Source organism: Onychostoma macrolepis, chromosome 05 (assembly GCF_012432095.1).
Source record: "Onychostoma macrolepis isolate SWU-2019 chromosome 05, ASM1243209v1, whole genome shotgun sequence".
NCBI lineage: Eukaryota > Metazoa > Chordata > Actinopteri > Cypriniformes > Cyprinidae > Onychostoma > Onychostoma macrolepis.
The window spans coordinates 30,707,742-30,724,189 of NC_081159.1; the positions used below are offsets into that span (position 1 = coordinate 30,707,742).

General features: G+C 35.2%; 1 protein-coding gene across 2 annotated transcripts in view; it reads left to right on the forward strand.

Moving 5' to 3' along the window:
• zfpl1 (zinc finger protein-like 1) overlaps window positions 1–15,928 on the forward strand; it is a 64,674-nt gene extending 48,746 nt beyond the window's left edge. Inside the window, exons 6-8 of one of the 2 annotated variants that reach the window (XM_058775256.1) lie at window positions 708–869; window positions 5,573–5,696; window positions 14,944–15,928. In XM_058775256.1, coding sequence (XP_058631239.1) covers window positions 708–869; window positions 5,573–5,696; window positions 14,944–15,130 — 473 coding nt within the window. In that variant the 3' untranslated portion in view covers window positions 15,131–15,928. The remainder of the gene's footprint in view (window positions 1–707; window positions 870–5,572; window positions 5,697–14,943) is intronic. The other variant, XM_058775257.1, reaches the window with a different exon arrangement.
• Window positions 15,929–16,448: the final 520 nt, after the last annotated feature.

Consider the following 16,448-nt stretch of genomic DNA (forward strand, 5'->3'; position numbering starts at 1 on the left):
TTCTACTTTCAGTATTAAATCAAAAAACGAATGATACACGGATTGTAAACTATAGGCTTTGTACTTCACTCGCACTAGCAATGTAAAACATCCTTTACATGTTATAACAGCACAGTCAGGTGGTGCTCACGCTGAATGACAGATTTTACCACGGACTATTTAAATTTAGCAGTGTAACTTTTTATGTTTCTTTAACTATATTTTGTTGTGATAATGAACAGGCTGCGATGTCAGGTTAGCCAAAACAAAAATTGTGTGTGCGCGAGGCACTGGCGTGATCACAGCATTGTTTTCCCTTCTAAGAGAGGAAACTGTTACTTCATAATTTATGGTCATACAGATAGAAGCAAAACATCATTCAAACTGTAAAGCTTTTGCATTTCTGTTTGGAACTATTAAATTTGATTTCGTTTCTGTTTCTGGTTATGTTCTTGTCAATTTTGTTTTGTTTACGTTTTTTTGTTTTCGTTCCATGAACCGGTACAAAGCCCTGATTAAATACATGATTATACTATAACATTGCAGCAGTACCATCCAATAATAATATACATAATGTGTGTGTTATTTAAATTAAGGCATTGAAAAGAGTGAAAAACTTTTTTAGTAATTAAAAACAGTAATTAAAGATTGTAGACAACCATGTTTATAACAGGGTAGTTCAAAAAAGTAATACAGTTGATATATTGATGTACTCATCTCTGCTCCAGCTCCTACAGTGGATATAACTTTGTCAAACCCCACACCCACAAGTCTACCACCTCATCAGGATGTGGAGCACATGCACAAAAATGGAGAAGTGAGCAGCCAAAATCACTCTGTCATCAATATGAGCACCACCTCTACCACCGATACAATCACCATTAACACAGGTATTCACCAGGACTGACATATTGCTTTGTCAATGTTTTATGTTATATACATACATCAGGGGTGGCGAACGTCGGTCCTGGAGAGCCGCAGCCCTGCAGAGTTTTGCTTTAACCCTAATCAAACACACCTGAACAAGTTAATCAAGATCTGAAGGGTTACTTGAAAGCTGCTACAGGCAGGTGAGTTTTAATTAGGTTTGGAGCTGAACTCTGCAGGGCTGAGGATCTCCAGGATATGGAGATATATATATCCTGGGAAGTCGTGGCCTAATGGTTAGAGAGTCGGACTCGTAATCCAAAGGTTGCGAGTTCGAGTCTCGGGTCGGCAGGAATTGTTGGTGGGAGGAGTGAATGTACAGCGCCCTTGAGGAAGGCACTGAACCCCCATCTGCAAATGCACCGCATGTGTGTGCATTTTGGATGGGGCACGAATTCTGAGTACGGGCCATACTGTATGTCACTTTCACTTATATATATACACATACACATACACATACATATGAAGAGTTCCAGTGCAAAAGCCATCTTGGTCAAAAATGAGATGAGATGAATGCTTTCACTTCAAATGCGCTAAATCCCAGCCTCAACCCGTTCAGAACTACCAGTACTTACATAGAAACCTATACATAGTAGCCAGAAAGAAATGCTAATTTTAAAGAAAAATGTCAGACGTACTTGGAGGCTTTTGCATCTGAACTCTTCTCATATGGGTTGTTGACAAATAGGCAGTATTTGCCTATTTTCTTGACAAAGAAATGCATATATTTATGTAGTGTGAAGTCTGATCTCTGAGAAAATATAAAGGGTCACTAACTTCGTCAATTCTTTTACTGATTTTTTTTTTTTTTTTTTTTTTACTGAACTGTACCATAAATTTGTCCTATGGTGTGAGAGCTGAGTAGATTACTTACAAATTGTAATCCGTTACTGATTCCAAATTACATGACCAAAATTGTAGTCAGTAACGTATTACATTACATTACACATTTTAGGTAATATAATCAGATTACTTTTAGATTACTTTTGATTTAACTCGTTTATCATATTGATTTAAATAGGATTATCTTGTACCATAATGATGGAAAAAATGCAAAGAGTAAGAAAAATTGTTCCATTCATTGTAATTTACGACATGAAGTGCATTAACTATTATATTACATCAAGGTTTCCCAAACTAGGGTTCGTAAAGGAACTGCAGGGGGGTTGTGAGTTTAATGAAAAGCTGACAATTAATTCAATCATAAATTAAAATTAAAATGAATCATTTTAAAACATAGTCCCTTTCGAGGAATTCTCTTCACTCGGTGGCCATATTTGCAACGCCTCCGGGCAGCTCATACAAGACCAATCTTAATGAATGGGGGAATCCTGAAATCTCAAAAACTGCTCGCTGAACTCGCAATTAAATTACATATGTCAAATCAGCAATAACAATCTGAAATTAATTACCCCATGAATGTTGTTTCTTATGCTCAAAAAGCGTTTAAAAATGTATTTTTCAAGCTAGACCAGCTAATGCGCATGCGGAGTCATAACGTGCTTATGACTGCACGTGTGCATTGGCTAGTCTAGTCAAGTTTCTATGGGAAATTTGGCTCTTTCATTTTTAGAAGGTGGGACTATTCCTCCATATTGCACGTTGCAATTTCTCCCATTCATAGGTATAGGAGTGAACCTTCTTTGTATTTCTATAGTCTTTGTTTTAAATAAAACACTTACTAAAGGTGAAATATTTTTATTTACCTGCATGCCATGTGATCATTAATCAACATCAAAGAAACTGTGAACATGCAAATGTAATGCTTAATTATTTAAATATTTATTTTAAAATCTCAGGGGTACTTAAAGTAAATATATTTGGTGAATAAGGTTTAGATGACAAAAAGTTTTGGAATGCCTGCATTACATGTAACGGTAACACTTTACAATAAGGGTACATGAATAATCATGTACTAATGCCTAAATTAATACTTAATTCATCACATATTAATGATTATTAAAGGAGTTAACTAATTATGAACTAATGAAGAGCTATCCTTAGCTACAACTGGAGTCATACGGATGGGTAGTTAATGAGTTGACACAAAGACACATTAACAATTCATCAAATTAAATACCATTAAACATTCTGTAAAAGTGTCCTCCTTATTCCTTCACACCACCAATACTGAAAACTACAAAACTACATTTACTTGAGATGGCCCAGCATAACTAACTCATTATTATCTACCCATATACTACCCATATAAGATGTCAAATGCTCAAATTATAATAGTATTAAATTATTTAATTAATTTCAAAGTCAGAGTACTTCTTATTCCTTCTTTAAAGAGGCTGTTTGATTTAGTTTACCCATAAATGTTAATTAATGCATTAACTATCAAACATGTACTAACATGTAGTTAAGGCTGCCGTTATTCATGCATGAATCCGTATGACTCCAGTCGTAGTTAAGGATAGCTTTTCGTTAGTTCATAATTAGTTAACTTCTTTAATCATTAGTATGTGATGAATTAAGTATTAATTTAGGAATTAGTACATGATTATTAATGTACCCTTATTGTAAAGTGTTACCCATGTAACTAACAAACAATGTGAATATGTGCATTTTAATTAGTTATAATTTATAATACATGGTTAAAAAACCTACAGAGTAATAATTCAAATAAAAATGAATGTGTTCATCGGTAGTTGATGCAACGTTGAGACACTTCTTAAACCTGAAATGATTTTTGTAAATCCAGTGGTCAAATGCTGTCGCCACCTGACTAATGACTGATCTTTGTGTGAATGTCCACAAAACTGGACTATACGTATATAATATGTACAGTATATAATCGGTAGGCTATTTTAGAAAGGAAAATTTAAAAGATGAAAAAGAGAAATTAGGGAGAATTATGAATAATTTATTGCTATTGTGTGAATATGTAATCATGTAATCCATAAAAAAAAGTAACTAGTCTGAATACGAGTATTTTATAATGTAATTTACTCTAATTTTAGAGTTTAATCTAATTTAATCTAAGTACTTATTTTTTGGAATCTGATTACGTAATCCAGATTACATGTAATCAGTTACTACTCAGCTCTGGGTGTGACATAGCAAAAATTAAGAAGAAAAAAAAAAAAAAAAACTCTTAATAATACATAAATTGCAAGAGAGAGATTTAGCTTCATTGTTAGACACTTATTTTCATATAGTGCTATTTATTTCATATGAAGTTATAATTAACATAATAACATAATTAACATTTTCCCCATGACTTGTTGGACAATTTCAAGACAAACTTTGACAACAAGACAAACTTTGCTGTCATTCGTTCAAAACTGCTGAAAATTGTACCATTTTAAGTTGAGTGATATTTGTATCTCCCCTAATGCAATGCTCAACAGGTTTTTTTTTTTTTTTTAAGATATTTTGAGATAAAAACAAATCTGTTGTTCTTTTATGTGTGTCACACCATAGGACATTACATCACACTAAAGGACAGAAATGGTAGTTATTCAATTATTTCTATTTAATTTTGAACGTCAAAGGAGAAAGTTTAATTTTGATACAAACAATATCAACATGTATTTAAAAAAAAAAAAAAAAAAAAACTTTCATCAACAAAATTCTGTCTCTTAATCAATCAGTATATTACTGAAACACTTCTAGCCCCCCACTGCATGTACGGCACAGCTAAATATGATTGGTATTCAAACTATATTCATTAAGATATGAATATTTTTTTTTAAACTATATGGCTACTCTTTTTAAGGAATCATTTTTATTGTATTTACTTTCTGCATTGTTCTCTTAGGATCTCCTCCCTGTTAATTTTCTATATGTATTTCCGTGTCCTCTGTCTTCCACTAATTTCTCTCCCTCGTTTCTTTCTGTCTCAAAAACAAAGTATCACATTTTATGCTTATTTTCATGACACTTTATAACAGTACAGGTTTTCTGTAAAAACATCAGAAAATAGTTTAATTAATGTAATTATTGCATTTAAGAACACTGAAAATTATCAAAAATAAATAAATAAAAACGAGTTAAACCAATCTTATTTAATTATTTAAAATGCTTTTTAAAGAGACCTTGTCCTCTGGTGTGACAGTACAGGCGTCACACCGGAGGACATTTTCTGTTGCACCATAGGACGTTTCAGCCTTTTTCTGTCAATTAATGACCTTGCTATTCCAAGCTAACCTGTCATTAGCTGTTAGCAAGACACATTTGCATAATTTTCCATGATTTTGTAGATTAACATGCAGTTTTTAATTAAAACAAATATGATTTAGGGGTGTCACACCGAAGGACAACAAAATGCAACACTTTTGTAGTGGTTCCAAAAAAGTTAAATATTTGAACAATTCTGAGACAAAAACTTACCATCTGCTCATGTCATGGGCTTGACAGAGGGCTTCAGTAACATGATCATGAATGGGGTCCTTCAACTAATTAAAGTTTTCTCTGGAATTGGCCGATTTAAAGTACTGTTCCAATACTTATGGAGGGCACTTTTCTTAAATATAATCAATAATTTTGTGTATGTGTGTTTAAAAATTATTAAACTTCAGCAGCTGAATCTCATAATGGGTCATGAACAACAGGTTTAAAATTGCATTTGATGTCTGTAACAGTGTGCTTTAGGTGTATGATTAGTTTAAGTATCTCTAATATATATCCTTTGTTAATTTCTTCCAATGTGTCTTCTCAGCTGTATCCCCAAGAAAGTTATATGACACGCGGGATTCAGGACACAGTGCAGTGATGCAGATTGACTTTGATGATGATAAGTACCGCAGACGTCCTGCCCTTAGCTGGTTTGCACAGGTTCTAAAGTGAGTGTCCTCAGTCTGTGGCTCAAATTCATTTATTGCAAAAAAAAAAAAAAAAAAAGGCCTAATCCTACAACCCCAATTCCTGAAAAGTTGGGACGTTTCGTGAAATGCCATAAAATCAAGAATATGTTATCTGTTAAATTGATAATTTATATTATATTTAATTGACTAAAGTACAAAGAAAAAAAATCAAATATTTTCACTGGCCAACTTTTAATTTTATTTTGTAAATATAAACACATTTTGATTTTCATGGCTGCAACACACTCCAAAAAAGTTGGGACAGAGGCATGTTTAACACTGTAATTAAAAGGAAAGTTGATGTGGCACAATGTTTAATTGTTTGGGAATTGAGGATATCAGTACTTCAGGTTTTGCAAGCAAAATTGTTGTCCAATGTGGCTGGATAAAAAATTTCAGATGCTTAGAAGTCTGTGCTTGTTATTGTCTGATTCTCCTTTTCATGACTGGTCATACATTTTCAATTGGAGACAGATCTGGACTGCAGGCAGGCCAGTCTAGCACATTCAGTCTGTGTCTACGAAACCACGCTATTGTAGCGCATGCAGAATGAGAGCTGGCATTATCTTGATGGACTTCCCATGAAAGACGTTATCTTGATGGCAGTATAGTGTCTGTACAATCCCAATACATGCCTCCATTTCAATGGTACCTTTGCACATATTCCAGTCACCAATGGCGTTTGCTCTGCTGCACCCCCATACCATGACAGTTGTTTGCGTTTGCATCTGTTGGTGATGAAAGTCTGGATGGTCCCTTTGGTCTTTGGTACTGAGAACTCGAAATCCATTTTCCCAGAAACAAGTTGAAATGTGGACTCATCTGAGTACAGCACATGTGGCTATATTTAACACCGCAGCATGACAGTTTCTTATGCAATGCCATCTGAGGGCTCAAAGGTCATCCACATTCACCTGAGGTGTCCTGCCTTGCCCTACAAAGACTGACATTTCTCTGGATTCCCTTAATCTTTTCACAATATTATGTGAGTTAGTTAGTGAAAGACACAGGTGCATCTCAATAAATTAGAATGTCGTGGAAAAGTTCATTTATTTCAGTAATTCAACTTGTGAAACTCGTGTATTACATAAATTCAGTGCACACAGACTGAAGTAGTTTAAGTCTTTGGTTCTTTTAATTGTGATGATTTAGGCTCACATTTAACAAAAACCCAGCAATTCACTATCTCAACAAATTAGAATACTTCATAAGACCAATAAAAAAAAACATTTTTAGTGAATTGTTGGCCTTCTGGAAAGTATGTTCATTTACTGTATATGTACTCAATATTTGGTAGGGGCTCCTTTTGCTTTAATTACTGCCTCAATTCGGCGTTGCATGAAGGTGATCAGTTTGTGGCACTGCTGAGGTGGTATGGAAGCCCAAGTTTCTTTGACAGTGACCTTCAGGTCATCTGCATTGTTGGGTCTGGTGTCTCTCATCTTCCTCTTGACAATATCCCATAGATTCTCTATGGGGTTCAGGTCAGGCGAGTTTGCCGGCCAATCAAGCACAGTAACACCATGGTCATTGAACCAGCTTTTGGTACCTTTGGCAGTGTGGGCAGGTGCCAAGTCCTGCTGGAAAATGAAATCAGCATCTCCATAAAGCTTGTCAGCAGAAGGAAGCATGAAGTGCTCTAAAAATTTCCTGGTAGATGTCTGCGTTGACTGTGGACTTCATAAAACACAGTGGACCAACACCAGCAGATGACATGACAGCCCAAATCATCACTGACTGTGGAAACTTCACACTGGACTTCAAGCAACATGGATTCTGTGCCTCTCCACTCTTCCTCCAGACTCTGGGACCTTGATTTCCAAATGAAATGCAAAATTTACTTTTATCTGAAAAGAGTACTTTGGACCACTGAGCAACAGTCCAGTTATTTTTCTCCACAGCCCAGGTAAGATGCTTCTGATGTTGTCTCTGGTTCAGAAGTGGCTTGGTAGCCCTTTTCCTGAAGACGTCTGAGCGTGGTGACTCTTGATGCATTGACTCCAGCTTCAGTCCACTCCTTTTGAAGCTCTCCCAAGTGTTTGAATCAGCTTTGCTTGACTGTATTCTCAAGCTTGCGGTCATCCCTGTTGCTTGTGCACCTTTTCCTACCCAAATTCTTCCTTCCAATCAACTTTGCATTTAATATGCTTTGATACAGCACTCTGTAAACAGCCACACCTTTCAGTAATGACCCTCTGTGACTTACCCTCTTTATGGAGGGTGTCAATGATCGTCTTCTGGACCATTGCCAAGTCAGCAGTCTTCCCCATTATTGTGGTTTCAAAGAACAAGAGATACCCGGAATTTATACTGTGGGGATGGTCATTAATTGAAACTCAAATGTAAATATTCTAATATTTTGACTTCCATGAGCTGTAAGCTCTAATCCTCAAAATTTAAAAAAAAAAAAAAAAAAAAAAGTTTTACTTTACATGTAATGAATCTAAAATATATGAAAGTTTCACTTATTGAAATAAGCTACAAGAAAAAATTTACTTTTTCAGGACATTCTAATTTATTGAGATGCACCTGTACATTCTTTGTGGTTTTCTGTTGAGAAATGTGATTTTTGATTTGTTTGACACTTTTGTCATAAAAATTTGGCACAAAGTGATGAGCCATGATCCAGCTTCCCTTGCAAAGGCTGAAATGCTCGTTTTAGCATGATATCCTCACCTATTTCCATTTCACCTGCTTACTGTGAATGGTTCCAAAAGTTTAATTTGGATACTCTATAACCTTTTCACTTTTATTTTGCCTTTGTCCCAACTTTTTCGGAGTGTGTTGTAGCCATCAAAATCAAAATTTGTTTATATTTACAAAATAAAATTAAAAGTTGGCCAGTGAAAACATTTGATTTTTTTTTTCTTTGAACATTAGTCAATTAAATAAAGGTTAAAGAGAATGAACAGATAACACATTCTTGATTTCATGGAATTTCACAAAATGTCCCAACTTTTTCTGGAATTGGGGTTGTACTTGTCATGTAATATATTGTCATGTGTGTGTGTATATAATATACTATGCTGTTATATATTTTCATTGGCAGTTTTGCCAGCATTGATTTTACACAATATGTAGGGGTGTGAATCGGCACTGGTTTCACGATTAAATATGATTATCATGTCAACAATTTAATTCGATATCACGATGCATCATGATTTTATCCAATTTATTTTGTGCATTTATATTAGATTATATAAGCAGGCTACCTTTTAAAATAATTAAGTAATTAATATATTAATTGATATATAATTAATTATTGTTAAGAATTAAAATAGATATAGCTACAGAACATACAAGCAAATATAAATTAATAAAGGGGGGAAAAGACAATTACAAGTGATAAAACACTCTTAGATACTGAAAGTGCTTTTTAAGTATCCGAACGTTTACAGACAAACATAGTTATGAGTTTTTCTTTTTTCCTCAGCATTATTGCCATTTGATTATTACTGATGAGATCATAGTCAGTGGCAGCTTTAATAGGCTACATTCACACTAATGCACAGATCTGTTTCAACATATCCTGTTCTGAAAACAACTGACTGTTTACACATTAATTTTGAATCATAAAAGTATTCGGAGATGCAAGTGCATTTAACCGCAGCCACGAGCTTCAGGACAAACAAACGCAAAGCACACGTGAAAGTCTGTCGGTGAGTTTGTGCATCTAATACGTACTGCATTCCAAACGGCATTAATGAAAGCATATCTAAAGTAAAAGACTAAAATAACAGCGAGTGGAAACATAGTCAAGCTATGCGCACGTGTCTCACAGTGCATATTCTATGGCAAGCCAAAAGGGTCAGATTTACGCTATAGATAAATCGCATTAACATACAAACGCCGTCAAATACAGCGTTTTAAACAGTATTTGCGGGGAAAAATATGCCGTTGTGATTACAAACGCCGTAAAAACCGCGCGAAAATACGTCAATGGCGCCGTATCTATTCGTTTTAGTGCACATGAAAAGCGCCGCTTTTTACAACGTTCATATTACCATATGACGCCGTAAAAAAACGCCGTTTTGGTTGCACAGAGCGCTTGTCACTTATGGAGTTTTGCTTATAGTATAATGAGCCACGCCCATTGATTTCCACAGCCAGTAATATTGAACAGTTCTCAAAAATCAATGATGCACAGAACCAGACCAGAACAATTCAGCACAGATAATTTGTGGTAATCCAATTCACAAACTGTGTGCATAGTTAGTAACAAGGGCGTAGGTTTGCTTTCGAGATCCCCCTTACAGAGTCCTTTTTTTTTTTATAGAATAACACTTTAATTTAATATTAATCGAATTAGACCCAGGATGATTCTGAAAGAATACTCTGCTGCTGCTGTAGTAACGAAACTAGTGCACATCTGATTGACACACAAACTGCACGCTCTTATACCAGTGGTGTTTTTTTATTTCTTGGATATTTCAGCTAACAGCTTGATTTGTATATTCAGTTGAGCAACATGAATTTAAAGTTAAAGACTGTCTGCAGCGACTCAGGATGCTGTTCCAAATCCTGCTGCACCACAGAGTGCCATTTACATAGTTTACCAAAAAAAAAAAACAATCACATTATATTTGTCCCAAATTATTGTTGATGTTCATGACTTTATCCTAGGCTGAAAGATTGTGTATCTTTCCGCACAAAGTTTGTCTTTCTGTCCATATGCTTTATATAGGGAGCTAATAATAGCCATAGATCGCGCTTTCTCTTTCCGTTTGCTCCGTTTTGTCAAACAAACACCGTACTTCAGACTCATTGATGCAACTTTGTTCATTCCTGAAGTGGGATTTTATATTAGCTGTAAGTTGTACCTGTGAGCGCTGTGCTTCTCGTCCGGTGTGTGACTATTCCGAGCATGTATTAAATGCACGTCCATGAGAGCGTGCAGTTTTCTAATGTATTTACTTTAACTTGTTAGGTAATATCAATGATAAGACGTTTCAGATGGGTCTGAAATGACAAAAACAAATACATATATTTAATTATTTGATCAAAATTATTGCTAGGGACAGTTTGATAGTGGCTGGATATTGGTAGGGACACGTCCCTAGCGTCCCCCCCCTAATTCCAGCCATATCACCACTGAAGCTAAGCAGGGTTGAGCCTGGTCAGTACCTGGATGGGAGACCTCCTGGGAAAACTAGGTTGCTGCTGGAAGAGGTGTTAGTGAGGCCAGCAGGGGGTGCTCACCCTGTGGTCTGTGTGGGTCCTAACATCCCAGTATAGTGACGGGGACACTATACTGTAAAAAGCACCGTCCTTCGGATGAGACATTAAACCGAGGTCCTGACTCTATAGTAATTCATACTAAATACTATAGTGTTTTTGAACCATACTATAGTAAAGTACTTCAATTAATTTGTTGTGGTAATTCTATAGTTGTTGTGGTAATATAACAACTGTAGTGATATAAATTACTTTACCCAAAACTGCTAAGTTTTCTACACCTATCGGATATATTATATTATACTATAATACACTACAGTTTACTGTAGTAACAACTAAATGCTACAGTATTTATTACAGTTTATCAGTTCACTAATACTACAGTATGCTGTAGCATTCATTAACAAAGTGTTGTAAATACTATACAGTACACTACAATTTACTATAGTTTACTATAAATACTATAGTATTTTAATAATGCCAATATAAGCATCGATTTGAAAGTGAGAAAGTTTGAAAGCAATCCTTACCTCACCAAAGTTGACTGCAGCATATTTGGTCCAGTATCCTCTGTTAGCTGGCGAGTGCAATCATTTAATGTTCGCTTGCAGCGCAAAATTAAGTTTCTTCTGTCCATTTTAAAGCGAACTGGATTTTTCTGCTTATTTAATGGCAAATAACTCATGCGAATTGGATTACCACAAATGATCTGTGCTGAATTGTTCTGGTCTGGTTCTGTGCATCATTGATTAGGTGAGAACTGTTCAATATTACTGGCTGTGGAAATCAATGGGCGTGTCTCATTATACTATAAGCAAAACGTCATAAGTGACGAGCGCTCTGTGCAACCAAAATGGCGTTTTTTTACGGCGTCATATGGTAATATGAACGTTGTAAAAAGTGGCGCTTTTCATGTGCACTAAAACGCCGGCAGATACGGCGCCATTGACGTTTTTTCGCGCGGTTTTTACGGCGTTTGTAATCACAACGGCATATTTTGTGCCGCAAATACTGTTTAAAACGCCGTATTTGACGCGTTTGTATGTTAACGCTATTTATCTATAGCATAAATCTGACCCTTTTGGCTTGCCATAATATTCTGTACAATGAAGCCCGCCGCGATTGTCTGTAGCGTGCACACGTGCCATATACGGCAAAAAGCCAAGCTCAGATTTAAAAATAGAGAGTGCATTTTTAATACTCGTGTGACAAGCACGTATGCGCAGGGCTCAACAGTGCGAGCATTTCACTCGCATTTGCGACTAAAAATAGATGTGTGCGAACTGGAAAATGTATTTAGGAGCATGAGTGCGAATACAATACAAAATACAAAACAGCCTAACTTATACAGTGAGGAAAATAAGTATTTGAACACCCTGCTATTTTGCAAGTTCTCCCACTTAGAAATCATGGAGGGGTCTGAAATTGTCATCGTAGGTGCATGTCCACTGTGAGAGACATAATCTAAAAAAAAAAATCCAGAAATCACAATGTATGATTTTTTTTAACTATTTATTTGTATGATACAGCTGCAAATAAGTATTTGAACACCTGTCTATCAGCTAGAATTCTGACCCTCCAAGACCTGTTAGTCTGCCTTTAAAATGTCCACCTCCACTCCATTTATTATCCTAAATTAGATGCACCTGTTTGAGGTCGTTAGCTGCATAAAGACACCTGTCCACCCCATACAATCAGTAAGAATCCAACTACTAACATGGCCAAGACCAAAGAGCTGTCCAAAGACACTAGAGACAAAATTGTACACTTCCACAAGGCTGGAAAGGGCTACGGGAAATTGCCAAGCAGCTTGGTGAAAAAGGTCCACTGTTGGAGCAATCATTAGAAAATGGAAGAAGCTAAACATGACTGTCAATCTCCCTCGGACTGGGGCTCCATGCAAGATCTCACCTCGTGGGGTCTCAATGATCCTAAGAAAGGTGAGAAATCAGCCCAGAACTACACGGGAGGAGCTGGTCAATGACCTGAAAAGAGCTGGGACCACCGTTTCCAAGGTTACTGTTGGTAATACAATAAGACGTCATGGTTTGAAATCATGCATGGCACGGAAGGTTCCCCTGCTTAAACCAGCACATGTCCAGGCCCGACTTAAGTTTGCCAATGACCATTTGGATGATCCAGAGGAGTCATGGGAGAAAGTCATGTGGTCAGATGAGACCAAAATAGAACTTTTGGTCATAATTCCACTAAACGTGTTTGGAGGAAGAAGAATGATGAGTACCATCCCAAGAACACCATCCCTACTGTGAAGCATGGGGTGTTAGCATCATGCTTTGGGGTGTTTTTCTGCACATGGGACAGGGCGACTGCACTGTATTAAGGAGAGGATGACCGGGGCCATGTATTGCGAGATTTTGGGGAACAACCTCCTTCCCTCAGTTAGAGCATTGAAGATGGGTCGAGGCTGGGTCTTCCAACATGACAATGACCAAGCACACAGCCAGGATAACCAAGGAGTGGCTCTGTAAGAAGCATATCAAGGTTCTGGCGTGGCCTAGCCAGTCTCCAGACCTAAACCCAATAGAGAATCTTTGAGGGAGCTCAAACTCCGTGTTTCTCAGCGACCGGCCAGAAACCTGACTGATCTAGAGAAGATCTGTGTGGAGGAGTGGGCCAAAATCCCTCCTGCAGTGTGTGCAAACCTGGTGAAAAACTACAGGAAACGTTTGACCTCTGTAATTGCAAACAAAGGCTACTGTACCAAATATTAACATTGATTTTCTCAGGTGTTCAAATACTTATTTGCAGCTGTATCATACAAATAAATAGTTAAAAAATCATACATTGTGATTTCTGGATTTTTTTTTAGATTATGTCTCTCACAGTGGACATGCACCTACGATGACAATTTCAGACCCCTCCATGATTTCTAAGTGGGAGAACTTGCAAAATAGCAGGGTGTTCAAATACTTATTTTCCTCACTGTACATTAGCCAATAACAAATGTATTAATTTCTTCAATTTATTTATGGAAAATAGCGATACAGCCTCATATGATTACTGAACTTTAAAAAGGCAACGGCTGAGAAAGTCGGAGCGTGTGAAGTAGACGCGCTGAATGAAACGCACATTCGCCACTAGAGGGCGCTGACGCTGCCGTTACTGTGTAAATAATGCAGGCCTATCTATACATTTACTGATTCGTTATTATTGTTCAGTAACACTTAACAGGTTCCATTTAGTTAACATGAAAAAACAATGACTGCATTTATTAATCATTTTCATGTTAATTTCAACTTTTAATAATACATTTATAAAATCAAAAGTTGTCTGCTAATATTATTCAGTGGAGCAAACATTAACTAATATGTATTTTTAATAATCAACATTAACAGAATATTAACTACTAACATTGTTAGTTAATGTTAACCTGCTTTAACTATTGTTAACAAATGGGACCTTATTGTAAAGTGTTACATATTGTTCTTTCGTTCATTTGAACAATCTTTTGCACTCTAATCTTGAAACACTTGTTTACTTTATATTTTTGTGTATTTGTTTTAAATAAAGTCTTTCTTTAGTAAAGGATCTTTAGTAAAGTTATTTAACCTGTTAGGAGGACAACACCTTTTTTCACTTCAAAATTATATATTGTGATTTAAAAAAAAAAAAAAAAAAAAGCACATACCTTTACAAAAGCTTCAATGACTATTGTGAAAATTTGATACTGTCACATACTTAATGTACGTACAGTTTAATAGGACTATTACTAATTACATAATTAGCCTATTAAATAGAGTCTGAAGCAAAATTATTTAAAAACCATGCGTACTTTCTGTATTCTGATAAATTAAATAATTGCGCTTGTAAATGTCTCTTTAAAACCCCTTATTAAGCTAAAACACATAATTTGAAAAATTTGCATTGCGCCCCTAAATTTTTTTAATGCTTAAACTTAGGAGCACATTTTTACTAATTTAATTGATTTACTTATTATTATTATTATTATTGTAAAAATGTTTTGTTTTACATTACATTACATTTACTAATATGTTTGTTTGTTTGTATGTATTTATTCCCTTTTTTTTAGGAATCGTACTGGTACTAAGAAAAAGGCCCTCACTCTGAAACAGCGAATCTTCATGTTGCTGTTGGTTGGAGTGATTGGTTTCTTTACCCTCATCATAATTATGGCCAAACTGGGTAGGGCATCAGCTGAGACAGATCCGAACCTGGATCCCATGCTGAATCCCAACATCAGGGTAGGCAACATGTGATGGATCCACTTCCTGCTAAAACTCTATATGGATTCAGCCTGCAATTTGACTTTGCTTATAAAATATTATTTGAAAAAACTGAAGAAAGCATGTACCTCAGGAATCTGGGACTAGTGTGAAAATAAAATTTGTTTGGACTGTGGGAGGAAAGTGTGACTTGGTGGTCAACCATAAAGAAGATAAAGATAGAGATGGTCAAGAAGTTGTTGCACACCAAATCTCAGATTTCGCTTGAGTGAGATTTATATAGGCTCTATAAGTGTGCAACTGTGTATTATTCAGCTCTGTAATTCTCCCTTTCATACCCTTAAAATTGAGGTATGCAAAATTGGGATAAAAGATTTTATGCCACTGTTTTGAAATCTTTTTTTTATTTTTTATATATATTCACAAAACTCCTTAGGACCACACGTGGAATTGTTTGGGTTATTGTTTCTCTGAGATGTCAAACTTTTGATTGCATTTATTAATTGCTGATCAATTAGCAACCCCTGCTTGTGAGAAGGATTTTGTAGATGTATACTTTTCTTTGCTGTTGACTGTAAAAATGTAAAGCTGATTTACTAAAGCATCTGAAAATCTGTTTTGGTTGGCATGCTTTAGTAGAAGTATTTTGGTCAAAATACTTTAGTAGATACAGCCATTAAAAAGGCAGGTGCAAACTGTACTCTGTGAATGAAATGTCTGGGTCATTTTCCATCCAAAAAATATTTGTATTACAAAAATGAAGCTATTTTAAAGCTATTACAGTTTTTACATTGTGACATCCCTAGTGAAAAATAAATATACTTAATTGTATTTAAATGTATGCATTTCATGGTAAGTATACTAAAAAATAAATTGACATGTCTATACTAACTGAAAATACATTATAAATGTATTTATTTCATGCTTTCATCAAGCACAAACTTAATGCACTACAAATTAATTTGTAAAATACTGTACTTTTACAAATACATTTGGGAAGGATGATTTTATATATATATATATATATATATATATATATATATATATATATATATATATATATATATATATATATATATATATATATATATATATATATATATATATATATATATATATATATATATCTTTAACAAAGTACACTGGCTAAGTTCTTAATTACATCTACAACATGTTTGAAACTTGGGTAACAATTTATAATAACGGCACACTATGAATCATTAGTTAATCATTAGTAAATAGTCAATTCATCATTTATAATGCATTGTTCCAACATTAATATGCATTAGTAAGCAGTTTATAAATAGAGCTATAAATGTTTTGTTCTTGAGCATATCTATAATGTTTAATA